Below are 22,191 nucleotides of genomic sequence, written 5' to 3' on the forward strand. Positions count from 1 at the left end.
GGTTAAAATAACTTACTGCAGCTATAGAAAACAGAACGACAGAGCAGCAAAGAACATAATCAGGGACCTATGCATCTGTCCTGATGGCAGTAACATATTCCAATTGGTAAGGCAGCAGGGATATCAATAAAATCAGAATAGCGGAGCAAAATAGAAATAGAACAGATTCAAGAAAGGAGGAAGCAGTTACCGGTAAATCTGGCCTAGTTCCGACAACAACGTAGAGCCGAGTAACTTGCAACAACCAAAACCCAAGAAGATAGAGGCTTCAGATACGGTCTCCGACGGCCACGGACACGGTTGCGTGACTCAAAACAGAACCAGGTAGAGCGGCGGTAGCCTCCAGCAGCTCCGGTGAGCTTCTTCAACGACGGTGATGGCAGGAGCTTCGGCGGTGCTAACTGAGGCTGGACGGCGGCAGGAACGGCGGCGGAAGCTTCACGCAGCATGGCGGCGCCTATCCTTTCCCCCACCGCGAGCTCTCTGTCTCTCTCTCACCCTCTGTTCCGATGACAGCGACGATGGCTCCCTTCGGCGACGACGACAGCGCGAACAGTAACGGCTGCGGCGACGAACTTCATCTGCGGCGGCGAGCTTCATCTACAGCGAGGAACAGCGTAATAGTATCGTTCTTCTTCTCCTCTGGCTCGTGGTCGGCGGCGACGGGCGCGAGGTCACTGGCGATCCGCGATGGTGGCGACGAGCTGGAGGACGAACGGCGGCAACTGTGGCAGCGGTCTTCCTCTCCCACCAACGCACTCTCTCTCTCTTTCTTGGATCTCCCCTTCTCTCGATTAGCAGCGGCGGCGGCGGTGGCAGTGACACCCACCGCGCCGCCTCCCTCTTCTCCCCCCTCTCCCTCCTTCCTCGGTCCCCCTTCCTTCTTTCCTTTTCTTTTCTTTCTTTCTTCGATGAGTGGGGTTATTGAAGTGAAAGTAATTGGCGGCTGAAGGAGGTAAGGGGCAGCTAGGGTTTCATTTGGGATAAAGGGAAAATTATGTGTTAATTAAGATTAGGGTTTTGTGTGTTTGATTTTAGGATTAGGGTTCAATTTGGGGCAAATGTGAAATTAGGGATTTTTGGACAATTTGGAATTTTGTTAAATTTTAATAAAATTAAGAGATATTATATTAAATTAAATATAAAATATCCATCTTGAAAATACCTTTCAATTACAAATTTATAAATTAGTTTCGATTAAATGCTAATTAAATAAAAATTGGAGACAAATAAATTAATTCTCCTTCATTTATAAAATAAGGTTAAAAATATAAATATTTAAAATTAAGGCATATAAAATATTCCCTATTTTTCAATTATAAGAACTCTAAATCAAAAATAAGAGTTTACTCAACTTTTATATAAAAATCTCCAAAATACAGTCTTAAAAAAATATAATGCATCGTAAATGATTAATTAATAACTTTTAAAAAATTAGAGGTCTTACATCCTACCCCACTTATAAAAATTTTCGTCCTCGAAAATTAACTTAATACACATCATTCTAAAATAGTTTTGAATACTTTAGAAAAGCAGAGATCTTAGCAGATATATGTATTAATTTTCCAAATATCGAATAGTTTGTAAAACTTAGGCGTATGGAAAAAGTGTGGTCTGAAGCAAAAGTTACACGGGGGTTTAAAACAAGAATGTCACATGGGTCTGAAGCAACAGTACTTTACTTTCTAAATGCGTTTTAGATAAGCAAGAAAGTTTAGCATATTTATGTATATAGATGTTCAAATACTGAATAACTATAAGATTTATATATAAGGGTAAAGTATGGTATAAGGCAGGAGATACAAGATAGGCGTTCACAATGCAAAGTTATAGTTAATGTGGCAAAATGGCTACAAAGCAAGCTGGTATTTAAACAACAGGTAAAACGTTCATTCACCAACGTTGTATTCACTTCAGAACTTCAATTTGCAACTCCATCAATTACTTCGCAACCCAAAAAAAGTTGGTTACAAGCCTATCATCCACAAATTTTCACATGGAAATAAAACTACCACAGCCCCTTATTACGTCACACACTTACTACTTCATCTTTTCACGCTCACGAGCAGCATTCTAAGGAGACTAACGTTTCATTTGATATGCCCAAAGGTCATACGTGCCTCTAAAGCAATTCCCGAGTTATTTAGAAGGTTACAAGGCATGAGATAAGGTCAGGTGACAAGGACGATGTTCACAAGAATTTAAAAGACAACCTTGAGGATTAGACAACAACACAACGGTTTGAAATGAATTCAAGGTCAAGGAGTATGAGGTTTATAAAAAAAGAAAATCTAAGGCCAAAGATAATTCACAAGATTCGAGTATCAATGAAACTCTTTCGAATGCATCATTTACCAAAATCGAAACTTAAGAAAATCATTTTTCCTTTCAAAAGAAAAGTATACAACAACATATTTGAAAAAGAATAACGAAAACATAGATGTGACATTTCTTGAATACAATTTCAGGTTGTAAGAGATTATGTAAAGTTTGAAAAGGTATGAGTAAAAGTATTTAAGCGCTTCACTAACCAAACGCATGCATAAAACTGACATATAGTCAAAAGAAAATCCAGTTATACTTCATCAAAACATTTTCCAAGTTTAAAAACGGAATGGGAGAGTTTCAAGAAGTGAAAGCCATAACCAATCCCCAGTATTCCAAGGTCTAGTTCAATCTCAATCAAGGTTTTAAACTCATTCATTGTTATGCGACAATCTAAACAATCGGTCTTAGTTCGAAAACTTAGCGACCTGACACGTGCTCAAACACACCAGTACAAAATTAAATGCCATAACCTGCGACATTTTCAAACTCACCAAATTTACTTCCTGCATCAATAAGCTGTGTACTAAAAAACTAGCATATTGTTACCCATGTCTAGGGGTTGCACATGACACCGAAGCACTCGAGTTTACTTAGAGGGATAAAATACCTAGGAAGAGCAAATCAAATGACAAGGGCAACGTTTGCATGAAGTCAAAAGGATGAATAGAGTCGCAATTTAACAAGAATGCGCAATAACAATGAAATATTCCAGAAGGAGAGTCAATTTACATTTTTTTTCCTAGGAGATCTGAATCAAAGAACTTCAATAGGAATCATCAGAAAAGTTAACATATTTAGCCGAAACAAATTTAGGCCGAATAAAGGACATACAAAGTTTGCAAAAGAGAAGATAACATGATTTAAGACAATGTTTACAAGTATTTGAAGAAATGGTTTGAGTCACCAACAAACAAGAATGGTCAAAAATCATAAAGTGTGCCGGACAGAAAAATCGAAGTACAAATAGAAAAAAATTTTGATTTCAAAGATCTTCAATAGAAACCATAGAGTAGAATAGGGTAATTGTTTACAAAATTCAAGAAAGTCAATTAAAAACGTAAATATTGCGTCTTGTTAAAACAAATTCAAGTCGAGCTAGATTATGCGAGATTTATGAAATAAAAATTAGTTAGGCTAAGGATAAAACATTTTCCTGAAAATCTTGGTAGAAAATCAAATTGTAGTCCTAAGAAGAAACTTGAATTTAAGAACTCCTGTAGGAACGATCAAGAAGAAGAACAGTGCATTTATTTAAATCGGATTTGAGCTAAGTCGAAAATAATACTAAAAGTCATTGGTAGCGTTAACAAAGAATGGATAATCTCAAAAAGGAACGAATTCACTTTCTCAAAAGAAACATGAAATGTTTAAATAAGATTTTGCATTAAAACAACTCAGATTAAAATAAAATATGCAAAATTTATAAAATAAACTTAATTAAGCTATGAGCAAAAATATTCTTTCAAGAATCTTGAAAAATATTCAAGAGGAGAATCAAACCAGAATTACTTTGAAGACCCAAAACAAAAATTACAAGAGGGCTTTATAAGATAGGATGTATTACGGCAAAACAGGTTCAGATTTCATCGATAAATTACATCGTTTAAGTAGAAGAATACAGAACCTAAAGCTGTGATGTCAAGAATCTATAGAGTAAGTAGGTGCATGTTAAGAGAAGAATACGCATATGGTGCAAAGCATAGAGGCAAGATATCAAATCATAACTTAAGGAGAGAATCTAAATCAGAAAATTTTGCTATGAACAACAAGAAGAAAGATAATATATTGATCGAAGCAAATTCCAATTAAATTAGAGTACAAAGTTCTTATAAGAGAACGTCAAATTGAGGACCATAACATTAAGAATCCAGGGGATAGTCAGAAATATAATTTGACAAAGAATCAAACCGTATCTCAAGAAAGGCATTGAATCAAGGATTTCCAATGCAAATGATAAAGGTAAAAGTAACACCTATCACAGATAAGGATCACATGTCAACCAACTTCAAGAATTAATTTCTAACGCTCCCAAAACCCGCAACTCGCGTTATCTATGACTTGCATATTGTCTATCATAACCCATTGGTGCTTCCATATACATAATTTACTAGTGTTAAGCCGGCCAAACTTAATACCAGGAATTATGCAATGCAAGACTAATGGCATTAATCAATAGACCGTCATGTGTATAAAACTCTAATTCTCATTATCTGAACGAGACCTATTACATGACAGACGCTCAGAGTATGCAATTGAAGCATAATCAGTCCATTCCTCAGGCTCTACAGGAAGGACCGCTCTGATACCATAATGTAACACCCTCACTATCAGAAGTCACGCTTCCGGCTGCGCTACTCTGATAGTAAGAAGTATTAAAACTACTTTACATATTAAATACTAAAATAGGAACCTGTGACTCGACACTGTATCGCTGATTTTTTAGAAAACCGAAAATAAATACTTTATACAAGCAGGCATAGATTCATATACAAGACTCCTTACATAATAACTCAATATATTATACATATAAAACATACAATTCCTATCCCTCTTACAAAATTTTAATAACAAAGACGAGGGAAGAAAATAATCTAATTAATACAACAACATATAAACCGAACGCAGTATAACTCTTCTTAATGCTTCATCCGGTTCCTGAAAAGATAAAGCTGTAGGGGGTGAGAACCTAACCACACGGTCTCACCACGCAGTTTCAAAGTTGTCATAAGAAGATATTTAATAAGAAAATTGTTTTCAAGCTCAGTGATTATCATTGCCTTATGAATCTTTTAAAAAAACAGTAGGTAATCGTTCAAAACCTTTTTAAAGAAACGTGTAATTATTCAAAAATCTGAAACATTTCCTTCTTTATAAGAAAAATCTCAATTAGAAACCAATCATGCAATCAAACAACACAATCATTAATTCAGCACCAAAGTTTATTCTCAAATGTAGCACGCCAGGACAAACACAGGCAAGACAAACAAGGAAAGCACAAGTAGGTAGCAGTTACAGCAAATAGTTCAAGTAGCAGTTAAGAACAGTTTAGCAATTAGGCAAACCAAAACAAGTTCAAACCCAAACAAAGCATACAAATGCATATGATGCATGCCTGTCCTATGGCTGATGAGGCTCATCTGTCGGTTATCCAGCCAACCCGACAAGTCTGAATTGTCCTTAGACTGTCCCCCGACGTGCATCCCTAAGAGTCTATGCATAGTTTTTTCTCAAATAATCAATATTGCTCAATGGGGGTAACATTCCCGGGAATTTATATAGTTCCCGGTCACACTTACGTCGTAGGGTCAACAGAGTATCGAGTTTTCAACCTGGTACACGTGGTGGCAAGCCACGGCACTTAATCCAGGGAACCTCGTATCTCGGATATTTTAAATTCATAAGCCACAAATAATTCATTCATCATTCATCAATATCTAAGCCATTCTCAATATCATCATCATTCGTCAATCCATATCCTTCCAAATTCATTCAAAAATCATACTTCAAATCAATCCTCATCATCCTTCTTTCTGTTAATCAACAATCTCAATTCAAAACATAATTCTTACTTTTCTAAATAAATCAATCCAAAACAAATAATGTTTAAGAACTAAATCTTTTTAAACAATTACTTCAAACAAAACTTCCAGTTTTATAAAATTTCGGCAGCATCTCCTCTAAAACTCAGATTCTGCCACTCTGTTCGGGTCCCAACCAAACCAAACCAAACACCCGTTAATCAGTCAAATCACTTCCAACAGCCATTATCATAACAACAGTACTCAACCCAAAGAAATTACAAAATCCAGAATTCAATCAACCAATCCTATAAATCACAATTTAAACCGACTTCAACCAACAGCATCAATCAATAGTTAAGAATTCTCGGTCTTCTCAAACAGTTTCAAACCAAACCATTCCCTCAAACACTTTTCGAATCATTTCCAAAAATAGCAAATCATTCTCAATAAATAACCCGTTTTCAAATATCAAGTCTTTTTCCAAGTTTATTTTAAAATCAAATTCCAATATCAAATCGGGTTTAATATCAAATCAAATTAATGATCTCATTCAACCAAAACAAGTCAATTCAATTCATAAGACTCACGAAATCACAAAAATGTATTTTACGCGTTAATATCGATTTATAACAACCCTGTAATGTAAAATATATTTAAGAAAAACCCCTACCTCGATTGCGATCTAACTACGAGACTAAACTCTTTTTCTTTTGGCTCGCATTTAGCGGCAGCTGCATCCGCAGTTCCGTTTACTTTCACAACAAAAAAAACGGCTTTTACTCCAACCATGTGATTACCGAAACTCGACCCTAGAACGTCAATTTCACCAAATTCTCAATAATTCATAGGAAAACAATAGCAATAAGGATATCAAGGTTAAAATAACTTACTGCAGCTATAGAAAACAGAACGACAGAGCAGCAAAGAACATAATCAGGGACCTATGCATCTGTCCTGATGGCAGTAACATATTCCAATTGGTAAGGCAGCAGGGATATCAATAAAATCAGAATAGCGGAGCAAAATAGAAATAGAACAGATTCAAGAAAGGAGGAAGCAGTTACCGGTAAATCTGACCTAGTTCCGACAACAACGTAGAGCCGAGTAACTTGCAACAACCAAAACCCAAGAAGATAGAGGCTTCAGATACGGTCTCCGACGGCCACGGACACGGTTGCGCGACTCAAAACAGAACCAGGTAGAGCGGCGGTAGCCTCCAGCAGCTCCGGTGAGCTTCTTTAACGACGGTGATGGCAGGAGCTTCGGCGGTGCTAACTGAGGCTGGACGGCGGCAGGAACGGCGGCGGAAGCTTCACGCAGCACGGCGGCGCCTATCCTTTCCCCCACCGCGAGCTCTCTGTCTCTCTCTCGCCCTCTGTTCCGATGACAGCGACGATGGCTCCCTTCGGCGACGACGACAGCGCGAACAGTAACGGCTGCGGCGGCGAACTTCATCTGCGGCGGCGAGCTTCATCTACAGCGAGGAACAGCGTAATAGTATCGTTCTTCTTCTCCTCTGGCTCGTGGTTGGCGGCGACGGGCGCGAGGTCACTGGCGATCCGCGATGGTGGCGACGAGCTGGAGGACGAACGGCGGCAACTGTGGCAGCGGTCTTCCTCTCCCACCAACGCACACTCTCTCTCTTTCTTGGATCTCCCCTTCTCTCGATTAGCAGCGGCGGCGGCGGTGGCAGTGACACCCACCGCGCCGCCTCCCTCTTCTCCCCCCTCTCCCTCCTTCCTCGGTCCCCCTTCCTTCTTTCCTTTTCTTTTCTTTCTTTCTTCGATGAGTGGGGTTATTGAAGTGAAAGTAATTGGCGGCTGAAGGAGGTAAGGGGCAGCTAGGGTTTCATTTGGGATAAAGGGAAAATTATGTGTTAATTAAGATTAGGGTTTTGTGTGTTTGATTTTAGGATTAGGGTTCAATTTGGGGCAAATGTGAAATTAGGGATTTTTGGACAATTTGGAATTTTGTTAAATTTTAATAAAATTAAGAGATATTATATTAAATTAAATATAAAATATCCATCTTGAAAATACCTTTCAATTACAAATTTATAAATTAGTTTCGATTAAATGCTAATTAAATAAAAATTGGAGACAAATAAATTAATTCTCCTTCATTTATAAAATAAGGTTAAAAATATAAATATTTAAAATTAAGGCATATAAAATATTCCCTATTTTTCAATTATAAGAACTCTAAATCAAAAATAAGAGTTTACTCAACTTTTATATAAAAATCTCCGAAATATAGTCTTAAAAAAATATAATGCATCGTAAATGATTAATTAATAACTTTTAAAAAGTTAGAGGTCTTACACTTTGTTATTGATAAAATAATCTCTAAAAGATTTTAAAATTTAACAAAAGTTACCAACCGTCAATTGAGTTACTTGGAGTTAAAATTTAGGGATAACATATCAGTTAACAATTATCATAATTACAAAAAGTTGCCCACTTTTAGTTTTTATAATTTTAAAAATATAATTTCACTTTTCTAAAACCTTAATTCTTTTTTTCTCTTCTTCTTCCCTAAGCATCTTCATACACCCCACTCTACTTTCAAATATCAGAAGGATCTCATAATAGAAAACCGAAAAAATCTTCTGTCCAAACTCTTTCTTGCATTGAGCTATGGTAGCCATTTCATTGAGGCACCATGTGGAGGCAGCATAATCACTTGAGAGACAACGATAGAAATGGAAGAATTTTCTGGTGGCCTGCATGAGTTAGAATGAGATAGATTTTTCTTTTTGAAGCCTCTTGTTGTCCTTGAAGGCAAAAACTCCTTTCCTGATAAGGTTATAATAAAGATGATCGGTGAAATTGTTGTGGGTGTCACTGCCTCTGAAACTCAGAAACACATCATGCTTGTATAGTTGTCCATTCTTGTTGGGATCTATTGACTAATGAGTGAAACTGAAAGCTAAATCTTGCGACTTCGAATTCATGGGAGGAAGAGGAGGTGGAGAAGGAGAAAGAAGAGGAGTAGGAGTAGCTATAGCTTATGAATCTTGCAAGATTGCAAATGTTGTCAGCTCTAGAGAAAAAAGTTCAGAGCATAAGAAAAGAACAATCGAAATTGAAACCCACACTACTCGATTCACAGTAAGGGAAAGGAAGGAACCGATAGAAATGGAGATAGAGATAAACCTAAAAGATTCGAAGGAAAGAGATCTGGGACGAGTAACGAAGGGAAAAGAAAAGGGGATTAGACTTTTTTAGAAAATTGAAATTGAGGTGTTTTTAAAATTATAAGAATTAAAAGTGGGTAATTTTTGTAATTATTATAATTGTTAATTGACACGTCACTCCTAAATCTTAACTCCAGATAACTCAACTAACGGTGGGTCATCACTTTTGTCAAATTTTTAAAGCTTTTAGGAATCATCTTGTCAATAACAAAAATTAGACATCATTTTATCAATGCCATAATTTTTCTGGTAAGTATATCAAATTATGACTTTCTTATCCATTTGTATTTATTCTTGTTTTGATTTTTGTCAAAAATTTCAATTACATATTTTTTATGTTCTTTTTTCTTTTTCATTTTTCTTTTGTTTTATTCCACTTAAAGTTGAGATGTACTTATATATTTAATGTTTTGACAAGCTAAATAAATAATAACAGTAACTTGACAATTCTGACTAAGTCAAAATTATAACTTTATCTTAGCTTGCATGCATGGTGATGATCGGATAATTTATACGCTTTTTGACATTGTTTTTAGTATGTTTTTAGTAGGATCTAGTTACTTTTAGGGATGTTTTCATTAGTTTTTATGTTAAATTCACATTTCTGGACTTTACTATGAGTTTGTGTGTTTTTCTGTGATTTCAGGTATTTTCTGGCTGAAATTGAGGGACTTGAGCAGAAATCAGATTCAGAGGATGAAGAAGGACTGCTGATGCTGTTGGATTCTGACCTCCCTGCACTTAAAGTGGATTTTCTGGAGCTACAAAACTCGAAATGGCGCGCTTCCAATTGCGTTGGAAAGTAGACATCCAGGGCTTTCAAGCAATATATAATAGTTCATACTTTGGCCAAGAATAGATGACGTAAACTGGCGTTCAACGCCAGCTTTCTACCCAAATCTGGCGTCCAGCGCCAGAAAAGGAGCCAAAACCAGAGTTGAACGCCCAAACTGGCACAAAAGTTGGCGTTCAACTCCAAGAAGGACCTCTACACGTGCAACACTCAAGCTCAGCCCAAACACACACCAAGTGGGCCCAGGAAGTGGATTTATGCATCAATTACTTACTCATGTAAACCCTAGTAGCTAGTTTATTATAAATAGGACCTTTTACTATTGTATTAGGCATCTATGGTCTCAGTTGTAATCCATTGTTCATCTTAGGAGACTATTGATCACGTTTTAGGGGGCTGGCCATCTTGGCCATGCCTGGACCTTCACTTATGTATTTTCATACGGTAGAGTTTCTACACTCCATAGATTAAGGTGTGGAGCTCTGCTGTATCTCAAAGATTAATGCAAAGTACTTCTGTTTTCTATTCAATTCATCTTATTTCGCTTCTAAGATATCCATTCGCACCCAAGAACGTGATGAAGGTGATGATTATGTGTGACGCTCATCACGTGCCTGACAAACACTTCCGTTCTACATGAAATAAGCTAAAATGAATATCTCTTAGATCTCCTAACCAGAATCTTCGTGGCGTAAGCTAGAATGATGGCGGCATTCAAGAGAATCCGGAAAGTCTAAACCTTGTCTGTGGTATTCCGAGTAGGATTCAATGATTGAATGACTGTGACGAGCTTCAAACTCGCGAGTGCTGGGCGTTAGTGACAGACGCAAAAGGAGGGTGAATCCTATTCCAGCATGATCGGGAACCGACAGATGAATAGCCGTGCCGTGACAGGGTGCGTGAGCATATTATTCACTGAGAGGAGGGGATGTAGCCACTGACAACGGTGATGCCCTTGCATAAAGCCAGCCATGGAAAGGAGTAAGACTGATTGGATGAAGATAGCAGGAAAGCAGAGGTTCAGAGGAACAAAAGCATCTCCATTCGCTTATCTGAAATTCCTACCAATGATTTACATAAGTATCTCTATCCCTATTTTATTATATAATATTCTAAAACACTATTATCACTTTATATCCGCCTGACTGAGATTTGCAAGGTGACCATAGCTTGCTTCATACCAACAATCTCCGTGGGATTCGACCCTTACTCACGTAAGGTATTACTTGGACGACCCAGTGCACTTGCTGGTTAGTTGTATCGAAGTTGTGACAAATTATGAATGTGTAATCACGATTACGCGTACCAAATTGCTCACGTACCAAAGCCTGGACATCACAACTTCTTGCACCAAGTTTTTGGCGCCGTTGCCGGGGATTGTTTGAGTTTGGACAACTTATGGCTCATCTTGTTGCTCAGATTAGGTAATTTTCTTTTCGTTTTGTTTTCAAAAAAATCTTTCAAAAAATTTTTTTTTCAAAAATCTCTCATCTGTTTTCGAAAAAAAAAATAAAAATGTTTTCAAAAATTTTATTCGAGATTTTTAAGAATGAATTCTAGTGTTTCATGAAGCATGTGAAGCCTGGCTGGCTGTAAAGCCATGTCTAAATTCTTTTGGACTGAGGCTTCCAAACCATCAGAGGTAAGTTACATACTTGATAAATGATGAGCAGCAATTTGTTATCAAGAGCAATATACTCTGGTGTTAAATGCTGAAGCTTGGCTGGCCATTGGCCATGTCTAGTGTTTTGGAATGGAGCTTTCTTTGAAAGCTTGGCTGGCTAGTGAGCCATGTCTAATTCCTGGACTGAAGCTTTAGACTAACATGGCAAGATTCCTGGAATTCATATTAAAAATTTTGGAACCCTTATTTTTCTTTTTCATATAATTTTCGAAAAAAATCCAAAAAAATTTAGAAAATCATAAAAAACAAAAAAAATATTTTGTGTTTCTTGTTTGAGTCTTGAGTCATATCATAAGTTTGGTGTCACTTGCATATGCATTTTGCATTTTTCGAAAATATCATGCATTCATAGTGTTCTTCATGATCTTCAAGTTGTTCTTGGTAAGTCTTCTTGTTTGATCTTGATGATTTTTTATTTTGTGTCTTTTTTTATCATATGCATTCTTGAATTCTTAGTGTCTAAGCATTAAAGAATTCTAAGTTTGGTGTCTTGCATGTTTTCTTTGCATTAAAATTTTTTCAAAAATGTGTTCTTGATATTCATCATGATCTTCATAATGTTCTTGGTGTTCATCTTGACATTCATAGCATTATTGCATGCATTCATTGTTTTGATCTAAAAATTTCATGCATTGCATAATTTTCATGTTTTTCATAAAAATTTCAAAAAAAATAAAAAAAAATATCTTTCCCTTTTTCTCTCATCAAATTCGAAAATTTGAGTTGACTTTTTCAAAATTTTTTTAAAATCAAGTTGTTTCTTATGAGTCAAATCAAATTTTCAATTTGAAAATCTTATCTTTTTCAAAATCTTTTTCAAAAATCAAATCTTTTTCAAAATTCTTAGTTATTTTCGAAAATTCCAAAAATATTTTTCAAAAATCTTTTTCTTATTTTTATATCAAATTTTCGAAAATAACATAATCAATTAATGTTTTGATTCAAAAATTTGAAGTTTGTTACTTGCTTGTTAAGAAAGATTCAAACTTTAAGTTCTAGAATCATATCTTGTGATTTCTTGTGAATCAAGTCATTAATTGAGATTTTAAAAATCAAATCTTTTTCAAAATTAATTTCCAAAATATCTTCTTATCTTATCTTTTTCAAAAAGTTGGTTTCAAAATATCTTCTCTAACTTCCTAACTTCCTATCTTTTCAAAATTTGTTTCAACTAACTAACTAACTTTTTGTTTGTTTCTTAACTTTTTCAAAACTACCTAACTAACTCTCTCTCTCTCATTTTCGAAAATATCTTCCCCCTTTTTCAAAATTTCTTTTTTAATTTATTAATTATTTTATCTTTTAAATCTTAATTTTTCGAAAAAATACTAACAATTTTCAAAAACCATTTTCGAAAATCACTAACTCTTTTTCAAAATAATTTTCGAAAATTATCCCTCCCCCATCTTATTCTATTTATTCATTTATATCCTAACATCTCATCTCACATCTCTGCCATCCTCACAGTTGTGTTTCTTCCATTATATTACATTCTTTGTCTCCCCCTCTTCTTCTACTCACACAGGGATCCCTATACTGTGGTATAAAGGATCTCTATTATTATTATTATTTTTCTGTGCCTTCTTCTTTGTCATATGAGCAGGAGCAAGGATAAGAACATTCTTGTGGAAGCAGATCCAGAACCTGAAAGGACTCTGAAGAAAAAATTAAGAGAAGCTAAAATTCAACAATCCAGAGATAACCTTTCAGAAATTTTCGAACAGGAGAAGGAGATGGCAGCCAAAAATAATAATAATGTAAGGAAGATGCTTGGTGACTTCACTGCACCTAATTCCAATTTACATGGAAGAAGCATCTCCATTCCTGCCATTGGAGCAAACAACTTTGAGCTGAAACCTCAATTAGTTTCTCTGATGCAGCAGAACTGCAAGTTTCATGGACTTCCATCTGAAGATCCTTTTCAGTTCTTAACTGAATTCTTGCAGATATGTGATACTGTTAAGACTAATGGAGTAGATCCTGAAGTCTACAGGCTCATGCTTTTCCCTTTTGCTGTAAGAGACAGAGCTAGAATATGGTTGGACTCTCAACCTAAAGATAGCCTGAACTCTTGGGATAAGCTGGTCACGGCTTTCTTAGCCAAGTACTTTCCTCCTCAAAAGTTGAGCAAGCTTAGAGCTAATGTTCAAACCTTCAGACAGAAAGAAGGCGAATCCCTCTATGAAGCTTGGGAAAGATACAAACAATTGACCAAAAAGTGTCCTTCTGACATGCTTTCAGAATGGACCATCCTGGATATATTCTATGATGGTTTATCTGAGCTATCAAAGATGTCACTGGACACTTCTGCAGGTGGATCCATTCACCTAAAGAAAACGCCTGCAGAAGCTCAAGAACTCATTGACATGGTTGCTAATAACCAGTTCATGTACACTTCTGAAAGGAATCCTGTGAGTAATGGGACGCCTATGAAGAAGGGAGTTCTTGAAGTTGATACTCTGAATGCCATATTGGCTCAGAATAAAATATTGACTCAGCAAGTCAATATGATCTCTCAGAGTCTGCATGGAAGGCAAGCTGCATCCAACAGTACTCAAGAGGCTTCTCATGAAGAAGAAGCTTATGATCCTGAGAACCCTGCAATAGCAGAGGTGAATTACTTAGGTGAACCTTATGGAAACACCTATAACTCATCATGGAGAAATCATCCAAATTTCTCATGGAAGGATCAAAAGCCTCAACAAGGCTTTAACAATGGTGGACGAAACAGGTTTAACAATAATAAACCTTTTCCATCATCCACTCAGCAACAGACAGAGAACTCTGAACAAAATACTTCTAATTTAGCAAACTTAGTCTCTGATCTGTCTAAAGCCACTGTAAGTTTCATGAATAAAACAAGATCTTCCATTAGAAATCTGGAAGCACAAGTGGGCCAGCTGAGTAAAAGGATCACTGAAATCCCTCCCAGTACTCTCCCAAGCAATACAGAAAAGAATCCAAAAGGAGAGTGCAAGGCCATTGACATAAGCACCATGGCCGAACCCAAAGAGGGAGAGGAAGACGCAAATCCCAAGGAGGAAGACCTCCTGGGACGTCCAGTGATCAATAAGGAGCTTCCCTCTGAGGAACCAAAGGACTCTGAGGCTCATCTAGAGACCATAGAGATCCCATTGAACCTCCTTATGCCCTTCATGAGCTCTGATGAGTATTCCTCTTCTGAGGAGAATGAGGATGTTACTGAACAGCAAACTGCCAAGTTTCTTGGTGCAATCATGAAGTTGAATGCCAAATTATTTGGCATTGATACTTGGAAAGTTGAACCTCCCTTGTTCATCAATGAACTAAGTGATCTGGATCAACTGACATTGCCTCAGAAGAGACAGGATCCTGAAAAGTTCATAATACCCTGTACCATAGGCACCATGATCTTTAAGGCTCTGTGTGACCTTGGTTCAGGAATAAACCTCATGCCCCTCTCTGTGATAGAGAAACTGGGAATCTATGGGGTGCAAGCTGCTAAAATCTCATTAGAGATGGCAGACAGTTCAAGAAAACAGGCTTATGGACAAGTAGAGGACGTGTTAGTAAAGGTTGAAGGCCTTTACATCCCTACTGATTTCATAGTCCTGGATACTGGAAAGGAAGAGGATGAATCCATCATCCTAGGAAGACCTTTCCTGGCCACAGCAAGAGCTGTGATTGATGTTGACAGAGGAGAAATAATCCTTCAATGGAATAAGAACTCCCTTGTGTTTAAAACTCAAGGATCTCCCTCTGCAACCATGGAGAGGAAGCAGAAAAAGCTTCTCTCAAAGCAGAGTCAACCAGAGCCCCCACAGTCAAACTCTAAGTTTGGTGTTGGGAGGCCACAACCAAACTCTAAGTTTGGTGTTGAACTCCCATATCCAAACTCTAAGTTTGGTGTTGGAGAGTCTCAACAAAGCTCTGCACATCTGTGAGGCTCCATGAGAGCCCACTGTCAAGCTATTAACATTAAAGAAGCGCTTGTTGGGAGGCAACCCAATGTTTATCTAATTCTTATTTTTATTGTTTTTCATGTTTTCTTAGGTTCATGATCATGTGGAGTCACAAAATAAATATAAAAATTGAAAATGGAATCAAAAACAGCAGAAGAAAAATCACACCCTGGAGGAGTATCTGTCTGGCGTTCAGCGCCAGAACAGAGCATGGTTCTGGCGCTGAACGCCCAAAATGGGCAGCTTCTGGGCGCTGAACGCCAGAACAGGCATGGTTCTGGCGTTCAACGCCAGAAATGGCACACAAATGGGCGTTGAACGCCCAAAATGGCCACCAACCTGGCGCTGAACGCCCAGAGTTGGGCACAAAGGCATTTTTACATGCCTAATGGGTGCAGGGATGTAAATCCTTGAACACTTCAGGATCTGTGGACCCCACAGGATCCCCACCTACCTCCACTCACTTCTTCTCACCCCTCTTTCACACAACCCCATAAACACTCTTCCCCAAAAACCCTTCACCAATCACCTCAATCTCTCTTCTCCATCACCTCTTCACCACTCACATCCATCTACTCTTCCCCATAAACCTACCTCATAAACTCCACCTACCTTCAAAATTCAAAACCAATTTCCCACCCAAACCCACCCATATGGCCGAACCAATACCCCCCTCCCTTCCCTATATAAAGACCTCCATTCTTCATCAAATTCACACAACACATCCCTCTACACTCCTCTTGGCCGAAACCACATCTCCCTCTCCCTCTCCATATTTCTTCTTCTTCTTCTATTCTTTTGTTTATTGCTCGAGGGCGAGCAATATTCTAAGTTTGGTGTGGTAAAAGCATAGCTTTTTTGTTTTTCCATTACCATTGATGGCATCTAAGACCGGAGAATCCTCTAGAAGAGGGAAAGGGAAGACAAAAGCTTCCACATCCGAGTCATGGGAGATGGAAAGGTTCATCTCCAAAGCCCATCAAGACCACTTCTATGATGTTGTGGCCAAGAAGAAGGTGATCCCTGAGGTCCCTTTAAAACTCAAAAGAAATGAGTATCCGGAGATCCGACATGAAATTCAAAGAAGAGGTTGGGAAGTTCTAACAAATCCCATCCAACAAGTCGGTATCCTAATGGTTCAAGAGTTCTATGCCAATGCATGGATCACCAAGAACCATGATCAAAGTAAGAACCCGGATCCAAAGAACTATGTTACAATGGTTCGGGGGAAATACTTAGATTTTAGTCCGGAGAATGTGAGGTTGGCGTTCAACTTGCCATACATGGAAGAGAACGCACGCCCCTACACAAGGAGAGTCAACTTTGATCAAAGGTTGGACCAAGTCCTTATGGACATATGTGTAGAAGGAGCTCAATGGAAGATTGACTCCAAAGGCAAGCCGGTTCAACTAAGAAGATTGGACCTCAAGCTTATAGCTAGAGGATGGTTGGAGTTTATTCAATGCTCAATCATTCCCACTAGCAACCGGTCTGAAGTCACTATAGACCGGGCCATCATGATCCATAGCATCATGATTGGAGAAGAGGTGGAAGTTCATGAAATTATACCTCAAGAACTCTACAAGGTGGCTGACAAGTCCTCCACTATGGCAAGGTTAGCCTTCCCTCACCTCATTTGCCATCTATGTTACTCAGCTGGAGCTTTCATAGAAGGAGACATTCCTATTAAGGAAGAGAAGCCCATCACTAAGAAAAAGATGGAGCAAGCAAGAGAGCCCATTCATGGAGCTCAAGAGGCGCAGGAAGCTCATCACCATGAGATCCCGGAGATGCCTCAAATGCACTTTCCTCCACAAAACTATTGGGAGCAAATCAACACCTCCCTAGGAGAATTGAGTTCCAATATGGGACAACTAAGGGTGGAACATCAAGAGCACTCCATCATGCTTCATGAAATAAGAGAAGATCAAAAACCAATGAGGGAGGAGCAACAAAGACAAGGAAGAGACATAGAAGAGCTCAAGGACATCATTGGTTCCTCAAGAAGGAAACGCCACCATCACTAAGGTGGATTCATTCCTTGTTCTTATTTCTTCTGTTTTTCGTTTTCTATGTTATGTGCCTATCTATGTTTGTGTCTTCATTACATGATCATTAGTAGTTAGTAACTTTGTCTTAAAGTTATGAATGTCCTATGAATCCATCACCTCTCTTAAATGAAAAATGTTTTAGTTCAAAAGAACAAGAAGTACATGAGTTTCGAATTTATCCTTGAACTTAGCTTAATTATATTGATGTGGTGACAATGCTTCTTGTTTTCTGAATGTATGCTTGAACAGTGCATATGTCTTTTGAAGTTGTTGTTTAAGAATGTTAAATATGTTGGCTCTTGAAAGAATGATGACTAGGAAATATGTTATTTGATAATCTGAAAAATCATAAAAATGATTCTTGAAGCAAGAAAAAGCAGCAAAGAACAAAGCTTGCAGAAAAAAAAAAGGGGCGAAAAAAATAGAAAAAAAAATAGAAAGAAAAAGAAAAAGCAAGCAGAAAAAGCCAATAACCCTTAAAACCAAAAGGCAAGGGAAAATAAAAAGGGTCCCAAGGCTTTGAGCATCAGTGGATAGGAGGGCCTAAAGGAATAAAATCCTGGTCTAAGCGGCTAAACCAAGCTGTCCCTAACCATGTGCTTGTGGCGTGTAGGTGTCAAGTGAAAACTTGAGACTGAGCGGTTAAAGTCAAGGTCCAAAGCAAAAGAAGAGTGTGCTTAAGAACCCTGGACACCTCTAATTGGGGACTTTAGCAAAGCTAAGTCACAATCTGAAAAGGTCCACCCAATTATGTGTCTGTGGCATTTATGTATCCGGTGGTAATACTGGAAAACAAAGTGCTTAGGGCCACGGCCAAGACTCATAAAGAAGCTGTGTTCAAGAATCATCATACTGAACTAGGAGAGTCAATAACACTATTCGAAATCTGAAGTTCCCATAGATGCCAATCATTCTGAACCTCAAATGGATAAAGTGAGATGCCAAAACTATTCAAGAGGCAAAAAGCTATAAGTCCCGCTCATATGATTGAAGCTCTGTTTCATTGATAGTTTGGAATTTATAGTATATTCTCTTCTTTTTATCCTATTTGATTTTCAGTTGCTTGGGGACAAGCAACAATTTAAGTTTGGTGTTGTGATGAGCGGATAATTTATACGCTTTTTGACATTGTTTTTAGTATGTTTTTAGTAGGATCTAGTTACTTTTAGGGATGTTTTCATTAGTTTTTACGTTAAATTCACATTTCTAGACTTTACTATGAGTTTGTGTGTTTTTCTGTAATTTCAGGTATTTTCTGGCTGAAATTTAGGGACTTGAGCAGAAATCAGATTCAGAGGATGAAGAAGGACTGCTGATGTTGTTGGATTCTGACCTCCCTGCACTCAAAGTGGATTTTCTGGAGCTACAGAACTCGAAATGGCACGCTTCCAATTGCGTTGGAAAGTAGACATCCAGGGATTTCCAGCAATATATAATAGTCCATACTTTGGCCAAGAATAGATGACATAAACTGGCGTTCAACGCCAGCTTTCTACCCAAATCTGGCGTCCAGCGCCAGAAAAGGAGCCAAAACCAGAGTTGAACGCCCAAACTGGCACAAAAGCTGGCGTTCAACTCCAAGAAGGACCTCTACACGTGCAACACTCAGGCTCAGCCCAAACACACACCAAGTGGGCCCAGGAAGTGGATTTATGCATCAATTACTTACTCATGTAAACCCTAGTAGCTAGTTTATTATAAATAGGACCTTTTACTATTGTATTAGGCATCTTTGGTCTCAGTTTTAATCCATTGTTCATCTTAGGAGACTATTGATCACATTTTAGGGGGCTGGCCATCTCGGCCATGCCTGGACCTTCACTTATGTATTTTCATACGGTAGAGTTTCTACACTCCATAGATTAAGGTGTGGAGCTCTGCTGTTCCTCAAAGATTAATGCAAGTACTACTGTTTTCTATTCAATTCATCTTATTTCGCTTCTAAGATATCCATTCGCACCCAAGAACGTGATGAAGGTGATGATTATGTGTGACGCTCATCACCATTCTCCCCTATGAACACGTGCCTGACAAACACTTCTGTTCTACATGAAATAAGCTAGAATGAATATCTCTTAGATCTCCTAACCGGAATCTTCGTGGCGTAAGCTAGAATGATGGCGGCATTCAAGAGAATCCGGAAGGTCTAAACCTTGTCTGTGGTATTCCGAGTAAGATTCAATGATTGAATGACTGTGACGAGCTCCTAACTCGCGATTGCAGGGCGTTAGTGACAGACGCAAAAGGATAGTAAATCCTATTCCAGCATGATCGAGAACCGACAGATGAATAGCCGTGCCGTGACAGGGTGCGTGAGCATATTATTCACTGAGAGGATAAGATGAAGCCATTGGCAAGGGTGATGCCTCCAGACGATTAGCCGTGCCGTGACAGGGCATTGGATCATTTTCCCGAGAGATGACCAAAAGTAGCCATTGACAGTGGTGATGTATCACATAAAGCCAGCCATGGAAAGGAGTAAGACTGATTGGATGAGGATAGCAGGAAAGCAGAGGTTCAGAGGAACGAAAAGCATCTCCATTCGCTTATCTGAAATTCCTACCAATGATTTACATAAGTACCTCTATCCCTATTCTATTATTTATTATTCGAAAACTCCATAATTATTTTATATCCGCCTGACTGAGATTTACAAGGTGACCATAGCTTGCTTCATACCAACAATCTCCGTGGGATTCGACCCTTACTCACGTAAGGTATTACTTGGACGACCCAGTGCACTTGCTGGTCAGTTGTATCGAAGTTGTGACAAATTATGAATGTGTAATCACGATTACGCGTACCAAGTTGCTCACGTGCCAGGAATAGTTTGAGCATGGACATCACAATTTCGTGCACCGCATGGTTCTTAATTGTTCTATAATTTTTTTAAAACTTCTACATGATATAATTAGGGGTGTTCATGGATCGGATCGTATCCGCAAATTTACGGTAAATATTTGCATCCGATTCAAAAATTGCGGATACGATCCAATCCAAAAATTGCGGATATATGATCGGATCGGATCGCGGATATCAGCTCTACATCCACGTATCTAATCTGCGGATCCGCAGATCCGCACAATACTAATTAAAAAAAGTAAATATATATAATATTTACTTGTTTGTATGTTTTAGTTAGTAGTTATTATTCATATATTATTTTATTTTATTTTTTTTATTTAGAAAAAAATTGATTAAAAATATTTTAAGAATAAATAGGTTTAAAAGTGTGAAAGAAACATTTTTATTGAATTTCTTTTACATAGAAATATGATTAAAAAGAAAATATTCAATTATGCAGGTATACCCGATATCCGATCCGATCCGCAAATTTGCAGATCGGATCGGATCTGACACTAAAAAATATGGATATCATATCCGATTCGATCCGATGGAAATTGTGCGGATCGGATCGAATTTTCAGCCATATCCGATCCGATCCGCGTACACCCCTAGATACGATTGATAGCTTTTGCAACACCCATAGTCAATGTTGTTGAATTTTTTTCCCAAGGAAAGAAGAATTTTACTGCTTCTTCGTACAAATAATAATTTCCTTATGGCGAAGTCTCTCGTGTAGAAATTGATGCGGCTTCTACACATGTAGAAATGATGTGGATAGGTGCAATGTGCGACAAGTGTGTGAGTGAAGGAGCAGATGTGACTTGCTGCAGGAAAGGCGTCCTCTTAATTCAGAAAGTACAACTCCCTCCACGTGATCTGGAAACAATATCAGGTTGTGTAATTAGGCTAAGTAAGGATAATTAGCATTAGTTGAACATGGGCCTCATGTTATTGGGCCTTTTTTGCACATGTTGAATGTTTCTTAAAATGTTGATGGGCTTGGGCTATGTGATTTACAGGAGTTAGAATAAAATCTTACAGGAGAAGGCAAAAAATATGTAAAGAAAAAGGTTAATTGGAGAAAGAAATTCAATTGGAGTTTTTTTCTATAAGGGTTTTCCCGCTGTGAATGTCGGACCCCTTGGAGTAGAGTTATTTGAGAAGAGGTAACTATATCAAGTGCAGTGGAGTTGCCCTTTCTTTGATGGTTGTCGAGTCAGCTAAGATTGGTGGGCGTGGTATAGGGTTTAGGGAGCTTGGCTGGTTAACGCGTTAGATTTACGGAAAATCTGCATGCCATCGGTGTAAAATCGACAGTGTTAAAGGTATGAGTGTGTGAACGAATTCTTAGTTGCTATTTATGCCTCTGATTTTAGACCTATATGACTGCTTGTGAAGTAATGCAGATATAAAGTATTGTTGAAAATTGATAAGGGTATAACTGGTTATCTGTTTTATAATTTAGCTGAGACATGTTGTTTATGGTTTTTATAATTTAGTTGAAAAATAATTTGTTTTATGAAATATCAGAATGAATAAAATAGTATAAAATTATTTGTTTGTATTATTTTTTTATTTCATAGTTGGAATTCATTTAGTTCAATGTAATTTAACATGATAAACTTATCTTTGTTATCATGAAGTAAAAAAATAAGAGTAAAATTGAAATGTTGTTGACGTTTAATGAAAAGAATATATATAAGAGTGAAAATCAGATGAACAACTTGTTCCAAACGAAATACATCATCATGACGGTTTATGTAAGTATTCAGTAGATGATTTGTGACTTGTGATAAACTGAAATCGATGATATTAGGCCTTGGGAATTTA

The 22,191-nt window shown here is 37.7% G+C and overlaps 1 protein-coding gene, 1 non-coding gene and 1 pseudogene across 2 annotated transcripts; all 3 read right to left on the reverse strand.

The window, feature by feature from the left end:
- Positions 1–203: 203 nt before the first annotated feature.
- On the reverse strand, positions 204–581 carry LOC110267246 (uncharacterized; annotated as a pseudogene).
- Positions 582–6,926: 6,345 nt separating this feature from the next.
- On the reverse strand, positions 6,927–7,304 carry LOC148563476 (uncharacterized). Its single transcript, XM_088486646.1, has one exon. The coding sequence runs from the start codon at positions 7,302–7,304 to the stop codon at positions 6,927–6,929; it is 378 nt and encodes a 125-aa protein (XP_088342772.1).
- A 6,347-nt stretch (positions 7,305–13,651) lies between these two features.
- LOC148563477 (small nucleolar RNA R71) lies at positions 13,652–13,759 on the reverse strand. The gene has a single exon (XR_015885051.1). It is a non-coding gene; the product is annotated as a small nucleolar RNA R71 (small nucleolar RNA).
- Between the last annotated feature and the right edge of the window lie 8,432 nt (positions 13,760–22,191).

This window comes from Arachis ipaensis, chromosome B5, assembly GCF_059453495.1.
Source record: "Arachis ipaensis isolate K30076 ecotype BB chromosome B5, ASM5945349v1, whole genome shotgun sequence".
NCBI classification, from domain to species: Eukaryota; Viridiplantae; Streptophyta; class Magnoliopsida; order Fabales; family Fabaceae; genus Arachis; species Arachis ipaensis.